The following is a 21,291-nucleotide window of genomic DNA, read 5'->3' on the forward strand; positions in this document are numbered from 1 at the left end:
ACCATAACCCCCTTCCTTTAGTGGTTATAAACCTTGTGTTACAATTTTTTTGATTTCTATAACTTATTCTTACGTTATTATCTGGAAACCATCTGTCTTCGGACCACGCTGACGATGTGATAGCAATATACAAACAAACAAAAAATAATTCTGTGACCCACACTTTTTATAATATTTTGGTAAATTTGGAATCTTAAGTGCAGATTGGTAACTTGTGAAGTTACTATGACTGTTTTGAAATGGATATATTTGACCTAAAATGGCCACTTTGTACATAGTTTTGGAACAAAAAGATATGAATAAAGGTCTTAATCAAAAAGATAATTCATACATGTTGACATCTTTTAATATATATTGTAGCAAAATATATATAATTTTTGGGTAAAACCTTGGCTCATTTCTAAATATTAAAGACTAACTCTGAAAATGAAGCGATTTTAGTTTTTGCAGTTTAGCAAACAACTCAAGTACACTAAAGGAATGATTTAGATGAAATCTAAAAATATGACATCTTATATCTGACAGAATAATGTCTGATGAACATCTGATTATTTTATAGATTTATAATAAATGTTATCATTTGCATTAAGAAAATGATTAATCTGTGAGCTATTGCTCACTCCCTACATAATTATTCTGTAAAGGAAATTGATAAGAGATGGTCATAAAAATGCATCACAGTATAGCATGCTTCCATGAAGTTTGATACCATTAAATTTCAGAAGCTATGATATATATATAAAAACACAACTTGAATTTCAAACATGGCTATTGTTTGTATGAAAATATAAGTTTTTAAATAAACATGAAATGGATGATAAAGGAATCTGAATATGCATCACACTGTAACGCATGCTTGAGTGAAGCTTGATAACCAAATTTCAGGAAGCTGATTTGTAGTTCCTGATAGAAAAGTGATTAAACTCTAATTGCATGGATTGACAGACATACAGACAGACATAAGTCAACCAGGATACCCCATGGAGCTGGGTACCATTATTAATCAACACACCTGTCCAGTTTCAAACTTTTCAGCAAATGGTTTTTTTTAATGTTATTTGGTTATTTGGAGAAAAACATATATTCCGAGGTTTTAATTTCTAAAAGTCAGTGAATGGAAAAGTTCAAAAAGGATTAAGAATTAATTTGTTAACCTATAGAAAATTAGTTAAATCGAAATAATGAAATCCTCTTAGTTTAATAATGAACATGATTAAAGCACCAACATTTATTAAAAAAGGGCTTGCTTACAAAACATTGACAGACATTAATAAATTAAATCATTTCTAAAATGTCTAACATTTACAAGAATGACTTATTTAATTAAAAGAAAAGCTTTTTTTTTACAGTACATACACTAAAATGACAATTAATAGTTAACAATAAAATCAATATCAAAATATCAGTCTTTAGCCTAAAAAATTCTAGTCACAAAAAGGTGTGGTCATTATATTATAAACAATGGCATTCTTCACATTCTTGATCCTTTCTGCTGCAAGACCTGGAAAAAAACAAGATAACTTTTAAAAGCAGCAGGTTAATTATTTGTGGTATGGGTCAACTGTAATAAATTGAAATGAGTCAAAACTTTAATTTGGCATTAAAACTAGAAAGATCATATCATAGGGAATATGTGTACTAAGTTTCAAGTTAATTGGACTTCAACTTTATTTAAAACTACCTTGACCAAAAACTTTAACCTGGAGCAGGAAAGACAGACAGACGAACGAAGGGACACAAAGACCAGAAAAAATAATGCCCCTCTACTAGTGCTATTGTAGGTGGGGCATAAAAATATTGCAGATTCCCATTAAACCTGGGACCAATGGATAAAGAGACATGGAACTAAGTCCTTTTTTTAATCTTTCAAAATTCAGAATTTACCTTTATCTTATTATCTTTATTTAATGAAGTGAAAATCAAAAGTTGTAGGGTGGATACAAAATTTATCTCTGACTCACATTTTCACTTTGGCAATTTGCAATCTAGAATTAAGCATACTTTAACTTGATCTTAAAAGAACTGTAGAATGAAAAAATTGCTTCAACGATTGCAGCTGGATACGACTGCAAAGGTTCTACCCTGAACAGTTGGGGCAAAAATGGACACAATATTCATGCTTGACACAGGCCTGAATTTGGATTTTAATTAAATATTTGACACATAAAAGGTTTTTGACACAGAATAACTGTAGTCTAAGCACTTAGAATTGATTATATGATTTGAATTTATATTCAATTTTTTGCTATTTTGCAATACACCATGCTGTTGCGAATTGACCAAAAATCAGCCCTATATCTAAAGCGTTTAGAAAAAAAATCTGTATAGCTGTGATTCTCAACAATTTATCCAAGTCCAAAGCCTGTAATTTCAACAAAAATTAGCGCAGCATAACAAAACTTAAACCTGATCTGTAACTCATCATGGTTAACTCACATACCAAAAATCAGCCCATTATCTGAAGGCGTTTAGAAAAAAAGTCCCTATAATGGTGTGTTGCGGAATGACGGAATGACGAACAAGGGTAAAACTATATGGCACCGACAACTTTGTTGCGAAAATTAAAGTCTGCATAACTGTGATTTTCAACAATTTATCAAAGTCAAAAGCCCGTAATTACTTTGGCCAAAATTAGCGGAGCAGAACAAAACTTAAACTTGATCTGTAACTCACATTACAACAAGAATGTGTTCAAAGTACACGGATGCCCCACTCGCACTACCATTTTCCATGTTCAATGGACCGTGAAATTTGGTGTAAAATCTAATTTGGTATTAAAATTAGAAAGATCATACCATGGTGGATCTTGTGTGGATAAAATGCACTTCTGACGTATTAAAATTTTCAACTTGTTGCCTTTTGTTGGCTGTTGTTCATGTGTTTCTTTGTCAATTGTATTCTCCAATTTATTTATATTGTAGTCCTGTGGTGTTGAGTTGTCATTTTAATGTTATATTTCACATGGCTATGAAAGGGGAGGTTTGGCATGCCACAAAACCAGGTTCAACCCGCCATTTTTTTCTTTAAAAATGTCCTGTACCAAGTCAGGAATATGGCCATTGTTATATTATAGTTCGTTTCTGTGTGTGTTACATTTTAACATTGCGTCGTATGTTTTCTCTTAATTTTGAGTGTAAATTCACATTGCGATAAGACATGTCACGGTACTTGTCTATCCCAAATTCATGTATTTGGTTTTGATGTTATATTTGTTTTTCTCGTGGGATTTTGTCTGATGCTTGGTCCGTTTCTGTGTTTGTTACATTGTAGTGTTGTGTCGTTGTTCTCCTTTTATATTTAATGCGTTTCCCTCAGTTTTAGTTTGTTACCCCGATTTTGTTTTTTGTCCATGGATTTATGAGTTTGAACAGCGGTATATACTACTGTTGCCTTTATATACCATAGGGAACATGTGTACTAAGTTTCAAGTTGATTGGACTTCAACTTCATCAAAAACTACCTTGACCAAAAACTTTAACCTGAAACTAGAACTTTCATTTTCTATGTTCAGTGAACCATGAAGTTGGGGTCAAAAGTCTAATTTGTTTTTAAAATTAGAAGGATCATGTCATAAGGAAGTGTGTACAAAGTATCAAGTTGATTCAACTTCATCAGAATGAATGTGGTCTAATAAACTAAACAATTTTATTTTTTTGCTTTTGAGCAATACTGTGACTATGCTGTTGAATATTATTTGCCTCAAAACAAATATTTGAAGAAATTTTCTTTTTAATTTCTGAAATCTGAAATGAGAAAAACTGACCCCCACCAATTTTTTTTCACCTCCCCCTTTCCCTTATTCCAAAAATGATCTCAATTCAAATTTCTAATGGGGTTTTCAACAATAACTACTCATTTAAATACATCATAAAATATAAAATGCATACAGTCATGGTTAAAATTAATATAAGTTAATAGTAACTTCTTAATCAAAGAGCTGAAAGCTCTGAGGAAAAATGACGCCACTGTCTCTAATATTGGGATATTTTTTATGCAAGTCTTGATTTTCACATACCGTAATTAGTTTAACAAGGCAACATGTCTCGTAAGCATATAATTGATATTCCTATATGTGTGTGTGTGTGAAGTGAAGATGACAACTGGCTGGTTTTTTTTTTAAATCAAAGAGCCGAAGAGCTCTGAGGGAAGAGACGGCCATTGTTTCAATTGTTAGGGAGGTATCTTTTGATAGTCTACATACAAAGAATGAGCAAAAGAACAGCTAGAACATATAGAAAGGCTAACAATAATGAAACTACCGGTAATTGTTGTTTATTGTTATTTCATTTCCTTAGTCAAGAATTCATCATAGAGACAATTTGGACCAATGAGATCTGCACTTTCTAAATCAAAACATTTGATTACAGTTGGGAGTTAATTATCTTAAATTCAATTGAATTTAACAACTACTACAATATATTTTAGAATTTTAATTGTGTACAACTGAACGGCAGGCTAAGACCATTCTCAATTTGTTGTGACAGTATTCTCAAGAAAGTGAGGACTGAAAAATCTATTCAGTTTTATTTTCCATTAATAAAGTTCCCAGTTACAACTCTCATCACAGTGATACATGTACTTATAAAATCAAATATGATTGATATAAGCTGTGTGAAGTTTGTTTCCAGATCCCACATTTTGATATATCTGTAAAATTCATGAATAAATAGCTTTAAACTACAAAAAGCAATATTTAAAAAAAAAATGAAAAAAAATGACCACTACAATAATTATGTTGGTACGCAAAATTATTTTTTAATTGATGACTACTTATTATATATACTTAATGTGACATTTTTAATGTTCAGATACATTACCTTTCATTTTAGTGGGTAATTACTCATCAATTGAGGCGCTCCTTAATTGGAGAAAGATTCTAAAAACATAACTTTACAGAAAGAATGAAAACTGGAGTTGCTCTCCCCAATCTCAATAGGTATAAACTACAAAAAGCTACATTTAATTTTTTTAATTTTTCTTTTTAACCATTTCAATAATTATGTTGGTACACAAATTTTTATTATATAGAAGACTACTTATCATATACTAAATGTCACATCTTAAGTGTTCAGAAACATTTACTTTGATTTTAGTGTATAATTACTCACCAATGGAGGTGCTCCTGAATTGGAGGAAGATTCTAAAAACAGAACTTTACAGAAACAATGACAACTGTCGTTTCTCTCCCCAATATCATGTATCCCCATTGACATTGTTTACCGCGAAAGTTGACCTACAAGTTATCTGATTATAGCCTCAGATTAAAGCATTGCATGTTGGTGTGTGAATGATCTACACTACAGCAAACATCATTAGGTTTAAATTTAACAAATACGGATTTTAAATTGGTATTCAAATACTGTGACTGGTTTTTATAATGAATAAAAGATATCCATGTGTGGCATTCCTACAATGACATCACTAGGTTAGATATATTTAGAATATTTCGTAATACTGATTTTTCCGGACTGTAAAAGAAACGTATGTAGTGTAAGGGAAAGCTCAATATACGATAATTTCACGAGAAACAGAAGGGAAATGTGTAAAAAATGTATTTAAAGTAAATCTGTTCTCCTTGTCATCAATTTCAGTATGACATTTTGAGGGGGTTTCCAAACTATCAAAACAAAATGATTGACGTGAGGGAATGATACTCTTGCCAACCCCATTAGGGAATTGACGGCTTGACGCCGTCTTTCCCAAAAAACAAATGAATAGGTCAAGACTACCTGAATTGTACAAATAAATACCGTAGAAAGGCTTGTATATTTCTCACTGGTACACAGTCCAAACCCCCTTCTCCCACAAAATTTTAGATAAATAATCTTTTTGTTACTGTTATCAAAGGTCTAATGAAACTCAGGTAATTTCAAAGAATTCTAGTCAAAATGGCACCTGGTCAAATCGGTACCTGGTTAAATTGACACCTGATATAGTCAATTCGTCACCCATGTTAAATATATATTTTTAACAGTATTTTAAGCAAAAAGAGTAAAAATAAGAAAGGGGTTGCCAGATTTTTTTTCAGTATTTAAGCAAAAAGAGTTAAATACCTAAGGAAGGGATTGTCCAAAAATATTAACTTTCACATTTTTAGGGGTTCATGTACATTTTGTATATATTTATTTTTCTCCAACTAAATGTGTATTTTTAATTATATATATGAGGTATATTTAGGAATTAACGGTATTGGATATTTTTTATGCATTTTTTAACCAGTTGAGCATTTTACAGGATTAATGGTTTAATGCTGTTTAAACTTTCCTGAAAAAAACACCTTAAATTTGCTAATTATTTGGCATGAAAGTTTGATTTATTGAAAGGGACTCACTCATAGTTTTCCATTTTATTTTTCTAATTGTCTCAAAACAACAGCTTGGGTTAGGGTTTCGTTGTTGACCTTTATACACAACAACATAATAACTATGTACTTGGTAAAAGTTATTAATTAATTGAATAAAAAATGTTATAACAAATATTATTGGATGCCGAATTGACTTAAAATAGGTGCCGATTTGACTACATGCCGATTTAACCAGGTGCCGATTTGACTTGTACATTTCAAATCCTCTGCGATCGTTTGCTGTATTTTCTTGAGAAAACCTGTTTTCTATCATCAAACAGAAGTAGAAACTGCTTGAAAATGATTCTAGAACGCTTCATGATTGTTAAAATAAGTTTAATTCACTTAAAAAACAATTTTGAAACTTGCGATGTTTCAACAGGAAGTTTAAAAAGCACATGTAAAAGAAGAAATTAACCGGTGAGAGTCGAAATCCGTACATCGTAACATGACAGATATCACTATAATACGCCTTTGAAAATAAAACAGTTCCATCCTTTTGTAAAACAGTCTTTAGGGGACAGTAATTTCCATATGAGGATTCGAGCTTCGCTCTCACCCTATATGGAATTAATCCCATACCGTAAGCTTATTAATATACTATTGAAACGCAAGCAGTTTGTAAAATTTAAAAAAATAGAATCATGCGCAGTTTAATTGGATAAAAAATTATATCCTGTATTGTTTGAACAAATTGATAATGTCATTAAAATAAGATTCCATTCCTGCTCATCTAATTTAAAAATGAAATATAATCTAGTTAGTTTGCACACATGCGCATGGGCGTTTATGTAACATATGAGGTAGAATGTCATATATGTCACATGTATTATTTTACCGTTATTCGTCTGAGCGGCATCGGATTGAATGACATAGAAGTTATAAATTGCACTTGGGACACATTCTTGTTCTGATATGTTTTTGCATTCAATTTATTCTAGCTTTAATTTTTTTAAATAAAGATAAAAACATAAGTTGAAGGAGTGTATTGTGAAAGGTGAAAAAAAGGTGAAATAACTCAAATTACTATTTTAAAACAACCTTGCAAGACACAATTATTAACGACATAAAGCCTTAGGTAATGACTATTAATCGGCAGTGCGTTTGACACCAAAGCTGTCAAGTGAAGCCATGCACTGAATGGTTTAGTTAATTTGAGTTTATACAGCTACATGATGTAGGTGAACTTCTTGTCCAAGACCAGAGAATTACGAATTTACCGGTATTGCAATCAATATGATATCAGTCTAAAGGCTCTGAATCCAGGTGAAAAAGATATCCCGGGTTATCTATTTTTCTCAGATCACACCCGCAGGAATGAGGATACGGGTCAGTTTACAAGGTATGAAGACGTCATATTTATCGATTTGACACAATATTTTTTTGTGTAAAAAAAATCAATTTACAGGGACAAGTGACTGTGCGTCGGACTATCGGCTGTCGGATTATAAGACTGTCGGACTATCGGATTATGGGACTGTCGGATTATGGGTCTGACCCCGATGATGCCTCCGCTAGCATAAAACATTATAAAGGGACATAACTCAAGAACTGTAAAAGTGAAGCTGCCAAAAATTGAACTTAAACTGATTTTAGAGTTAATAAGCATTGTATACACATTTCATTAAATTTAGTTGAGACAAACCTAAGATAATAGAACAGAAACTAAATTTTTTTTCAATTTTTCCGTTTGTAAAGGGGCATAACCCTAGAATGTTAATCAAAGTGCTTGTAATCACTGAATGGTAAAGACTGCTTTAATTTATCAGTTGGTAGCAAAGTAAATATTGCATTGTATATTGTATATAGCATTGATTTAAGTTGATTCAACTACTATTCTGGACAAAGAAAGATAACTCCAATTTTTTAAGAAGATTTCATAAAGCATTGGTTTTAGGTGATTCAACAACCATTCTGGACAAAGAAAGATAACTCCAATTTATTGTCTTGAAACTACAAAAATGCTTGTTTTTTCCCTCTTTTTGGCCCTTTATTCCTAGACTGTTTGCCCCATAATCCATAAAATATATCCCAACCTTCTACTTAGGGTATTAAACAGTGTGGTACACTTTCAGAACAATTGAAATACTTATACACAATTTTTGTCCTGACACTAGATAAATGCTTGTTTTGGGCCCCTTTGGGTCCCTAATTCCTAAACCTTAGGGACCATAACCCCCTAAATCAATCCCAAGCTTCCTTTTGTGGTTATAAACATTGTGTTAAAATTTTATTGATTTCTATTTACTTATACTAAAGTTATTATCCGGAAACCATCCGTCTTTGGACGAAGCTGACGACAAAGCCGCCGCCGATGACGACGTGATACCAATATACGACTACAAAATTTTTTGCGGTCGTATAAAAATTCACAACACCCCTTGGAGCAATTACCCCCAAGCTCAATCACAACCTTTGAAGTATGGAACATTGTAGTACAATTTCAGTCTTGAAACTAGAAAAAATGTTTCTTTTTGGCCCTTTTTGGCCCCTAATTCCTGCATGTTTGGGACAATGACCCCCAAACTCAACACCAGCCTTCCCTTTGTGATATGGAATCTTGTGGTATAATATCAGAGAGATCCATACACTTACACACAAGTTATTGTCCGGAAACTACAAATAAACTGCTTCGCTAAGAGCAGCTGGATACACCCGCAGAGGTCTGACCCTGAACAATTGTAGCAAAAATGGACACAATATTCAAGCTTGATACAGGTCTGAATTTGGATTGTTATTAAATATTTGACATATTATAGGTTTTTATATTCAATTAAAGATTTCTTGCTGTTGTGCAATACACTTTGCTGTTGTGCAATACACTGTGCTGTTGCGCAATACCTAGCAAATCTGTTGTCAGACTATAAACAAATAAAATTCTAATGGGAGCTAACATCAATAGATATCAACAATTCATTATAGTTTCATGAGAACTGCTGAAAGCATTTTTGAGTTTTTGGCCGAATTTACTGGAAAATCCCCCTATTTTTTTTTAAATATAACCGCACAACTCGAAACATAAAATCTAAAATTTATAAAAATCCAAAGGAGTCAATAGATATAAACAATTAACCAAAATTTCTTGAAAGTTGGAAAATCCACCTTTCATGCCTTTTTTTAATGAATAAAACCCCATAACTAGGAAACGTAAAATCTAAAATTTATAAAAAAAATGAAAAAGGGATCTCAGGTCAATAGATTTAAACAATTCACCAAAGTTTTATGCAAATTGGTTAAAGCGTTTTTGAGTTAATGTCGAACATGTTGATGATGGATGGACGGACAGACAGACGGACATTGATATTAGTATGATTCTTAAAAATAATTCAACTGCACATGTAAAATGTACCTGTGTTCTCTTATTAATTTACGTAATCTGAATAGATTTTCAACTTTAAAAAATAGCCAATCCTCGATACAAGTGTGTGAACAATGTTATTATTAGGTCTTTCCACTTTTCTGTGGAAAGACCTATTGTTTTTCTTCTGATTATTTTTTTTTTTTTTTTTTTCTTCCGCCTAATTTTGTTCTTGCGATAAACATTTGTTTCGCAATATGTCGCTTAGATATTTGGTATATGATATCGAACAGTTTATGCACTTTTGAAATTTACCCTGCGTAAACGAATACTTTTCTTTGTAGGAGTTATCTCCCCAAACACTGTTTTCCTTGTTAGCGCATCTCCTTCGCAACCGTAAAAGATTATGACAAATTTATTTTACAAAATTGCTCGTTATATCCTTCGCATGATTTGTCCTATTTTGACCGAAGCGATATGACCGCTCCATATGAGAGTTATTTCCCCTTATGCATCTGATATAAGTGATATGAATTTCTATCTTATAAATCATAAGTGATAGAGACCTAGGATCTTTTGATTTGAGGTCCTTGGTCCCAAAAAATGAAAATTAGGTCAAGGTCAAAGGTCAAGGTCATATTCTAATATTTGAATTTGGCTTATTTTCACTTATATCCAAAGACTGTATAAGATATCAACAAATTATTTTTACTAAATTGTTAGTTGCGACATGTCATAAGATGTAAATTTTGATTGCAAGCGTACGTTGAATGTAAAAGGGAGTTTTCTCCCCTCTTGTATTTAAAAATACGCGTTTGGTGATATAACTCATTAACTAAATATAATAAAGACCTATGGTCTTGATTTGAGGTCCTTGGTTTATGACCTTGAAACTGATCTCAAGGTCATAGCTTAATTTGACGTTCTAGATTTTGACCTTTGCTTTTATTCTATATGTATACATGATAAAGATATACAACTTTTAGAAAAAGATATCAAACCATTTAACCTTGTAAAAAACAACCGGAAGTGACCTTTTGTAAACCGGAAATAGCTATTTTTTTGTACTTTTTAATATAAAAGTATATAGAACCAGATATTTTTGGAATCAGTGTCAAGTAAATATTCAAATATAATCGGAAGTAACATTTTTCAAACCGGAAGTAACAAATTATCTCCCTTATTTAAAAAAAATGTATGGAAACAATATATTTTTGGAATCAGCTTACTAGGAGCTATCATTTGACGATTGAAATGACATTTTAAACTTAGTTTTACAACTTTTCATATCAAAATACATTGTTTTGATGGAAAGACCTTCAATTGTTCTCTGAATTTTTTTTTTTTCTTCCGCCAACTTTTTTTTCCTTCGCTGTTTTTTTGTTTCACAAGATATCGCTTAGATATAAGGTAAATGATATCGAACAGTTAATACGCTTCTGAAACCGACACCGCATAACAAAAAATTTTACCTGGTAAGAGTTATCTCCCCGAACACTATTTTTCTTGTGGCCACTACTCCTTCGCAACCGTATAAGAAACCGACAAATTTATTTTTCCAAATTCCTCGTTATATCCTTAGGATGTTCTGTTTCATTTCAACCGAAGCTATCCGGAGACTCCATATGAGAGTTATCCCCCCTTTTATATATGATATCAGTGATATGCATTTCTAACTGGTAAACTATAAGTGATAGAGACCTAGGGTCTTTTGATTTAAGATCCTTGGTCCAAAAAAATTAAAATTAGGTCAAGGTCAAAGGTCAAGGTCAAAATCTAAATTTTGATTTTGGCTTATTTTCACTCTTTTTCAATAACCTTATAAGATATCAACAAATTATTTTTACTTAATTGTTAGTTGCGACATGTCGTAACTTAAAATGTTGGATTGGAAGGGTGCGTAGACAATAAACGGGAATTTTTGCCCCTCTTATATTTAGAATTATGCGTAAAGTGATATTACTCATGAACCATACATACTACTGACCTAGGGTCTTTTGATTTGGGATCCTTGGTTTATGACCTTGAAATTGGGGTCAAGGTCATAGGTTAATTGGACGTTCTAGATTTTGACCTTTGCTCCAAATTCATATTTTCATATCATAAAGCCATAGCAACTGACATTTTCAACTGAATCTTAATATTTTCATATCAAAATAGATCCTTATTGGTTGAAAGACCTTCAATTGTTCTTTGAACAATTGGTTTTTAATTGTATTTTATTTTTGTACTATCAATTCCAAGTTTACTTTCCACAGCAGTCACTGAAAGTGAGAGAAGGTATCTCACTTCGTACCTCATCACTTAATTTTTTTACATGAGTTCTAAGAGGAACCCCATTTCTAATATTAATTCATTAAATATTTAATTTGTTTTTAAGTCAGTGGGCACGACTCCTTTCCATACACATTCCTCTCTTTAAATTGCCATCGCTTTTAAAATAATTCAACGTCTATTGACAGAACGGGTTAATTTTTTTCGACGTATCTTCATATTTTGATTCTAACATTGACAGAAGTATAACTCGAAGCGATAATATGGAAGACTTCATTTCGGCTAAAGGGATGTTCTAGTTACACCTCTACGTTTTTGACTACATTTTTAAAAATTTAAATGTTGCACATGATTTAAAATTATGCAACAACAATAACCCTCAATAGCAGACAGACATAGAAATGATCTGTTGAGTTTCAAATTAATCAATGGAGTGGGGAATCCAGATAGAGCAACCATTCAGTCTGATACCTCTGGAGGTCAAGAAAACTATATGCATGCCCAGACCTAAACAAATCATAGACTTGTGATTTGTAGCAAGGACATATATTAAATATTAATCAAACGACCTAGATGGTTCTCCATTTCTTTATGGAAGTTCAATATCGAATAACAGTTTCATAACGGTGACATATAATTAGAAAAAACACGCATATATAAAAAAACAAGAGGCTCTCAAGAGCCTGAATCGCTCACCTTAAATTTTTGGCTTAAATCTTCCATGAATGATTATTTTGGGTTTTCAATTTATATAAATGGTTCTTCGATTCCGTCATATCTTCTTCAAAAGCAAAAACAAGAGTGGACACACTGAAATGTCTCGTTTGTCTCGTGTTCATAATATAATTTAGGATGAAAGTATAAAAAAACATTGTATACCCCAAGCATTACATTATTGCTGTTTACAGTTTATCTACATCTATAATAATATTCAAGATAATAACCAAAAACAGCAAAATTTCCTTAAAATTACCAATTCAGGGGCAGCAACCCAACAACGGGTTGTCCGAATCATCTGAAAATTTCAGGGCAGATAGATCTTGACCTGATAAACAGTTTTAACCCATGTCAGATTTGCTTTAAATGCTTTGGTTTGTGAGTTATAAGCTAAAAACTGCATTTTACCCCTATGTTCTATTTTTAGCCATGGCGGCCATCTTGGTTGGTTAGCCGGGTCACCGGACAAAATTTTAAACTAGATACCCTTTATAATGATTTTGGCCATGTTTGGTTAAATTTGGCCAAGTAGTTTCAGAGGAGAAGATTTTTGTAAAAGATAACTAAGATTTACGGAAAATGGTTAACAATTGACTATAGGTTGCATTTCTGTAAATATTGACAATGCAATTTCCCATAGGAACTCCTTTTACGGCTAAAACTGTACCACTTTTACTATGAAGTTTTGAAAAAAATCTTATCCTAGAATTGAAAGTTCATATGCACCACAATTTTTTTCAAAGGTCAAAATATAGGGCTGTGCGGCATATTTTCAACGTTTATATGCCCTGAACTTCTCAGAGTTTAAACTTACACTAATTTTCTTAACGACCCCTACCTCGAATGAAAGGTTACCACAGATTTCAATGTAAACAATATGCACATGTTTATTTACTGGTAACATTCCCAAGTTCTGTCTCTGTGATATGGAACACAGAGAGCATAACTGGGAACCAGTATGTAAACAAAATCAATTTTCTATGAATATTCAATAACTCCCCAAAAGAGGCGTGTTTTGAGAAACAGCTGTATTTACAAAGTGCAACCTATAAAGGGCCATTTCGGTCAAGTTGACTTATTTGTAAATCTTACTTTGCTGAACATTTTTGCTGTTTACAGTTTATCTCTATCTATAATAATATTCATGATAATAACCAAAAACAGCAAAATTTCCTTAAAATTACCAATTCAGGGGCAGCAACATAACAACGGGTTGTCTGATTCATCTGAAAATTTCAGGGCAGATAGATCTTGACCTTATAAACAATTTTACCCCATGTCAGATTTGCTCTAAATGCTTTGGTTTTTGAGTTATAAGCTAAAAACTGCATTTTACCCCTATGTTCTATTTTTAGCCATGGAGGCCATGATTTTTGATGAAATGGGAATTAAAACACAAACTTTATTCTAGATACCCTAGGAATCAATCAGATGAAGTTTGGTTTGAATTGGTTCAGTAGTTTCAGAGGAGAAGATCTTTGAAATAGTTTACGACGACAATGACGATGGACGGACGACGGAAGGACGCCAAGTGATGGCAAAAGCTCACATTTCCTTTTGGAAAGGTGAGCTAAAAAGGGAAATATCAAAACATTAAGATTATGAGAAGAAAATTATAGGAAATTTGTTTAAATTCGATCTGTTTGTTTGTTTTTACCCTTTAAAGCATGACAATCTTAAGAATATGAGATGTTCCTCAATATTTAGAGCACATCGCTTGACGTGAGGGCATGGGCATGGAGTCAATGGTATTAGACTACAGATTGCTTGACAGCAATTGTATCCCAAAAATAGATCCCAATCTTCCTTTTGTGGTATTAAACATTGAAGTACAATTTCAGAGACATCAAAATACTTACACACAAGTTATTTATTCTGAAACTAGAAACGTTCTTGTTTTTGACCCCTTTTGTGCCCCTAATTCCTAAGCGGTTGATCAATCCCAACCTTCCTTTCAGTGGTATTGAACCTTCTGAAAAAATTTCATACAGATCAATTCACTTTTAACCTGATGCTCCACAGGGCGCTGCTTTATACGACCGCAGAGGTAGAACCCTGACAGTTGGGGCAAGTATGGACACAACATTCAAGCTTGATACAGCTCTGAATTTGGATTGTGATTAAATAGTTGACACAGCATAGGTTTCCGACACAGAATGAATGTGGTCTAATGAACTTAAAATTATTTTTTTTTGCTTTTGAGCAATCCACAATGCTGTTTAATATTAATCCTCTCAAAAAAAAATTTTCAAAGAAATTTTCTTTTTAAATTTCCGAAATCTGAAATGAGAAAAATTGACCCCCCCCCCCCCCAATTTTTTTTTCACCTCCCTCTTTCCCTTATTCCAAAAATGATCTCAATTCAAATTTCTAATGGAGTTTGCAACAATAACTAACCATTTAAATACATCATAAAATATTAAAATATAAAATGTCATACAGTCATGGTTAAAATTAATATTAATTAATAGCAAGGAATTGTATATTTAAAAGGAATGGAAACGCGGCTCGAGATCAATCGGGACACCAACAGCGCACCCGCAGAGTTATAAACCATGTCTGGCTCAGGCGGAAGTATGATGAATAATATAAAAAATCATGACGGAGTTCCATTTCCTGTCATATAAATCGGTCTTTTAATTCACGGGGTCATCTTGCTTGAGACGATATAAATGAGAGAGAAACCCGAAATCAAGAATAAACTTTTATTCCTAGCAAAAAGTAAGGCCTTAGGTATCATTTTAATGCCTCATCAAACATACGTTTGTAATATTGTATTGAGTAAATTCTCATTAGAATAGACCTCGGTCTTGAAAATTGAGGGAGTTTCATCCGGATTGCTAAACAAAAAATACTGTGTTTTGATTTTTTTCTAAAAACTTGAAAACTGCGAAGTGCAAAACAAAACAGTTGATATCATTATGAAGCTGAAACCTTATTCTATCGCTTAGGCTCTTTTTGAAGTTTCTTGTAACTTTTAAGAATTTTCTACGATTTTTCGAAATTTCAGTTTTGAGTTTCAATATTCTGTCAAAATATGTCTATCAATCTGGGAGTGCACTACGATTTCTTTATTATATTGGAAAGTAGAAAGTAAAAAGTGAGAAAATGAGATATCATTTTAAAGAAGGAATATTTTTCTACAGTTTGATCTAAATTACGAATGCTAAATGTAATTGGTACAATATATATGATTTTATTTCGAAACATGTTGAAAATTTGAAGTTGTGCGTCAACAAATACATCGACACTTTGTATTTTGGTATAAGTTAAATAACTACTTGAAATAGATGTGACATTGACATATAATTTAAAAGCTTAGTCTTTTTTCTATCGCATAGTGTTGGTTTTATGAAAATAGTGATAAAAACGAATTAGCTATGATTTTTCAAAATCCCATGTTTATATTTCACATTGACGCCATTTTGTTTGAAATAACAGACAAGATATATATAAAAGACACACGATTGGGATTTATTGTGCCTTAATATACCATGTACGATGTTATGCATTTCAAGTTTTTTTGTCAAATGCTGCTTTAGATACTAAATCGTTGTTTAGAATGCAGTTTGCCATTATAAAGCGTTGCCGCAAATTACCATACGAAACAGCAAAACTGTTCCTTCCTTTTTCTCCCAGAGCAGTAGTCTATAGGCCGCAAAAGTATTCCTTTGGTGTTTAAATAAATAAAATGCGAATGTGGGAAAGTTAGAACTGTTTCTAATTAGAAAATTTATTGCATCTCTGCATAATTTAGCATTAATTAACAGGTGAGCTCGACATTATTAATTTTTAACATCTTAAAAGTATGTAAGACCAGAGACAAATTAGCTTATCATTGATACATGATATATTATACCTGCAAATTGGAACATCCTGCATGCCGTTGTTTATCATAACACCTGTAATCTGAGTTCTTTTATCTAGATAATATACTGCAGTTGTTAAAACTTTCCTTCCTTCATAATAATTTATTAACTTCTTTCTTTAACAGTCATTTAGTTACATTTTTAAAATGTTCTTTATTTTGCATGAAAACTTTTTAACACTCGTAAAATGTCCGATATCATCTGATTATGACATACCTTCATGAAATAATACGATAAAAAAAATTGAATAGTAAGTTTTTTATTCTAACTTTGCATGTGGTTGTATTGTTATATTTTTTTTTCTTGGATTAATTTATTTTATCACTTAGCTACTTTACCACGTTCGTACTACACAATGTAAGTACCGTTACTCTACAATAGAATGTGTATTTCGAATTATCTTCAAAAATAACAATAATATGATTTATTTTACGCCAAGCAAATTGAAACAGAATGCCCCTTAGAATGATGTTTTAGTCATTATTTTTTATTACAGAAACATGCCTAAGAAGAAAAAAAATATCATTGTCAAGTTAGATAACTAGTGTCAGATTAAATGACCACGTTCGATAACTTCTACCAGATAAGTAATGAGCCAGTTAGGGCGATGGGGTGTAATTAACACCCGGTCAAAGCAAGAGATGCATCATAATATTTTCTTTGAAGTCGGCCGCGTTTCCATTCCTTTTAAATATACAATTCCTTGTTAATAGTAACTTCTAAAATCAAAGTGATGGAAATCACTCATGGAAAGATTAGAAGAGTAGTTTGAATTATTTCAATTAAGGTATGGTGGGGAAAAATGAACATTTATAAAGCACTATTGCTGAAAATTGCATTTACAGCAGGTCCTTAGAAGGAAACTTGCTTTTCCAGTATGAGGATAAAATGAGCTCAAATTAAATAATATGGGTCTCTTAATTTGCACAATTTTATTTAAACTGCAGTTTATATCTTATCAAAATTATGTTGCCAGTTCTGAACATGTTTCAAAAAAACAAAAAAATGCAAAAATTCTTCTTGTAAATGTTACCAACCAAGTTGAAACAGAGGTTATATGGCATTGAAGATTAAAAGTTTTAGAGTGCCTTTTGATCAATTTTTAATATTTTTCAACACTATTCTGTTACACCTTTCCTCAATTTGTGTATTTCCTTCGATTATATTCTTAATCTGTTTATGTGTTCCAGTCTAGGAGGATTATTCATCTTTAACCTTATAAGAACATTAAAACATCATATCATCGCTACCATTCCCCTTCTCACACAAATCTCAAACTGAACATTGCAAGGTCATACCAGTTCTGGAGAACTTTTCAAAGGACAAACGTCATCTAGGACACAATTCGTGGCTAACCACAGAGTGAGTTAACTTTACAACATTGTTTTTGAAGCCTTCAAATTACTCTATAAATATTTGAACATTCTCTCTGTGAAACATTGGAAATTTAACTGCTCTTGAAAGTACAACATTTTCTCGGATTCAACGGACTGTGCTATCTATTACCTTTGACATTTCGTTTTAATAACATTAATTGAACACATTGTAAAATTGTATTTTATTTGTTTTTCAGCATTTTACCATTTGTTAGATTGGTTTAAGAATAAATTATCAGCACCTGATAGTCTTGTTGCTTGATCCCAATCGTCGGTTAAACTTAATGGTCAGGCCATTACAGTAGAAAGTCTACAACTTGCCTGTTGTGTCTCACAGATAACGCCACTCCACGTTAGTTATACAGCTACATAACAACCTACCTGTTGAGCCATGCATGTACGCGTCATCCCTTGACGTACAGTAAATTGACAACAACTTGTCTACACATCTCCTGAACAGGAAATACAACGGAGCATCGTTCGTAGCTGTTACCTTGACACTATGCAACACAGCTTGTGCGTCCTAGGCAGCAAACCAACAACGTTGAACAAACATTGCCTACAAATAGTTGATTTACATCAGGGATCCAAGTCACGCGGAACAGCAAGAAGAGGTTTAGCCCCCAGAGGGAGATGTCACTGAAGAAACAGAAGAAAATCGGTCTAAAACAACAAATGTAGTTGAAAATGCCGAGACTAGGCGAGTGCGTGAACTTACTGAAAAGGGCAGGGAACCTTTATAGAAAAACGGGACAAGTTCTATCACGACTTAGAGGCCCTATGGTCAAACCTAGAATCTCAGTTATTAGAAACCGCCAAGCCTCCTAACGACCTCCAGCAACTGTTAACAGCACAAGATAAAATTGTACAAGCCTGTACTAAGTATCGCAGGGTCACAGACGAGTACTTGACATTTCTGAAAAATACAAAAACATTAGACAGCCTTCAAGACATTGATACGTGCAAATTCTCAACGGATATTCGAATGTCTAAAGTCGAACTGGCAATTGAAACTTTGCAAGAGCATCGCCTTACCTTGACAAAGGCTAAATCTACAAAAACGAGGACATCTAAGGGCAAGACCACCTTGCACATTAGTGGAAGATATTAGCAAGCAAAATCAAGGGAATTGTGCAAATGGTGATACAAGCATGAAAATTACCACAAAGCATCATTATTATATACTTTTTAAGAAATAACTGCTGGCCATTAAAAAAAATATTTTTTTAAAGATGGCCACGGCCATTTTCTAAAATGGCTGTTTTCTTCAGTTTGAAAATATTGATTTTTCTGGAAAACTTTTCTTTGAACTTCTTTTGGTAAAAAACAATCATCAGGTTTGGCGGATACCTTCCTTACATCATATATTTATTAAAAATGAATATTTCACATTTCCAGTACATGCACATGCGCGAAAATGTTACAAAATTCTTTCAAAATAATTTGAACTATTTACTATATATTTAGTGTTTTTGGATTTCTAATGATATTATGAATTGGTTTAATAACATTTTTCAAGGTTATGATACACATGTGTTTAACACTTTTGCGCATGTGCAAACTATTTATAGACACCAAGAGCTATTTGTATGCCATACCAGGCAATTCTCAGGTATTCGATGGATAAGGCGAAAATGTGGTGAATCCCGCAGAAACATCAATTGTAACTGCAGATCAGCCACTTTTGGAAATGTCTAAGCAAATTCTTTGGGAATGGCCTGATTTGTACGGACAAATAAGTTTATCGTCATGTTTGGTGGATTGCACATTGAAATTACTTGTTATAAAACTCTGATTGATATATTGCATGATAGGGGATGGACATGTTGTCTTACTAAAGTCAATATTGCAGCACCAAGAACGGCAGATTCTTTTTATGCATGTTCAAATGTACCTAGGACTAGACAGGCGCATCAGATAACTGCATGTCTTTTGCTTTAACTGTTAATTTCGGATTATGAAAGCTAAACTCAGAATATATAATTATGTCATGGCTCTGTGACGTTCATTGATTTTAAAGACTGGTGTATAGAAATAGTCATCTCGACCACAGTTTCATTCCTGGCGTTCAATTATAAAATAAGAACTTCTTCTGATTTTAATATTATGCTCATTTCATGAGTGAGATTTCGTACTTTACAAACAGTCAATATAAAGCATGATAGGATATTGATTTAGGTCTTGATCAAGTAAATTATGCTTGATCCATCTCCAAGATATGACTTCCCTTCCCGAACATCACCCAAAGGTGGCAATGGAATTTGAAAATGATACTTGCACTGTATGTAAGACCAGCAAATTTCTTTCTCATAACACAATTGATCAGGCACAAAAACGTGACATATTAAAACAGAATAATGCAATTGTGAAGGGCGATATTGGTGCTTTAGGATTAACCGAAGATCCCATTTAGACCAGTGGATGCCAGGATGGAGTCAGTATACAAGAGGATGAATTTGAAAGATCTTGTGGTTTGGGTCATGCTATAACAGATGCACGACCTAATGAAGACTCTACAAAAAACACAAAAAGATGTCTTTAAACAGCTTTGAAGGCTTTGTAAAGTGATGAACAAGTTTAGAAATTCATTTCTAGAAGAGTTGTCAGATTTGTAAAAAAAAAATACTCCATTTAGGAAATTGTTGAACAGGTAAGATATGTAAATAAACTCCAAGATATTGGTCCAAACAATACGAAGATCTTTTGAAGCAAATGCAAAACGAAGGAGAAACTGCTTTTTATAACCAAATAAAAAATAACAACTTCCTATTTTGGCCGGAAAATGACACTTCTATGCCTTTGTCAAAAACATAGCTAGAAAACCTTAAAAGTGATTGGGAAACTTTTCTAGACTTTTCCTTTCTTGTCACAGTAGACTTGGAATATTTCTTTATCCATAAAAACCAAACTGTCCCTCCGTCTTTATCGCAGGATGTTTCTTGAAGTAGTGGTATTTTAAAATCGCTGCAAATGGGTTTACTTGAAACATTCTGCGATTTACTGATCCAAATTCGGACCCATTTATCGTCGGTGGGGCAGCAATGGTTCATTACAGGTCACAAAGTTGGGCAAACATAGTTGATGATTATACAAATAATGTCATGCTGCCCTACATATAATCTTGCATCGATAAGTATTCAAGAGTAGACATTGCAGTTGATGTTTACTAAATGATTAATTTCAAGGCTGTGACAAGACAAAGGCAAGGTTTTTTTTGTGCCAGATGGAAAGGTGTTGGTTCTGATAGGACACAAAGGGTTTGGAGTAGTTTTCTCTGTGAAGATGACAACGAAACGAAATTTTTCAAGTTTCTAAAGAGACTTATAAAAATGTGTTTGTTACTCATGGTGAAAATATTCTTTTCAACTTCAATGGTGAAGTTGAAATCATCTCTTCGTTAATTTTACGGACGCC

General features: G+C 32.7%; 1 protein-coding gene across 1 annotated transcript in view; it reads right to left on the reverse strand.

The window, feature by feature from the left end:
• Positions 1-328: 328 nt before the first annotated feature.
• The window catches only part of LOC139488811 (BTB/POZ domain-containing protein KCTD5-like), a 69,457-nt gene continuing 48,494 nt past the window's right edge, over positions 329-21,291 (reverse strand). Inside the window, exon 6 of the mRNA XM_071274739.1 lies at positions 329-1,501. Coding sequence (XP_071130840.1) covers positions 1,472-1,501 — 30 coding nt within the window. The 3' untranslated portion in view covers positions 329-1,471. The remainder of the gene's footprint in view (positions 1,502-21,291) is intronic.

Source organism: Mytilus edulis, chromosome 9, assembly GCF_963676685.1.
Source record: "Mytilus edulis chromosome 9, xbMytEdul2.2, whole genome shotgun sequence".
Classification (NCBI taxonomy): Eukaryota; Metazoa; Mollusca; class Bivalvia; order Mytilida; family Mytilidae; genus Mytilus; species Mytilus edulis.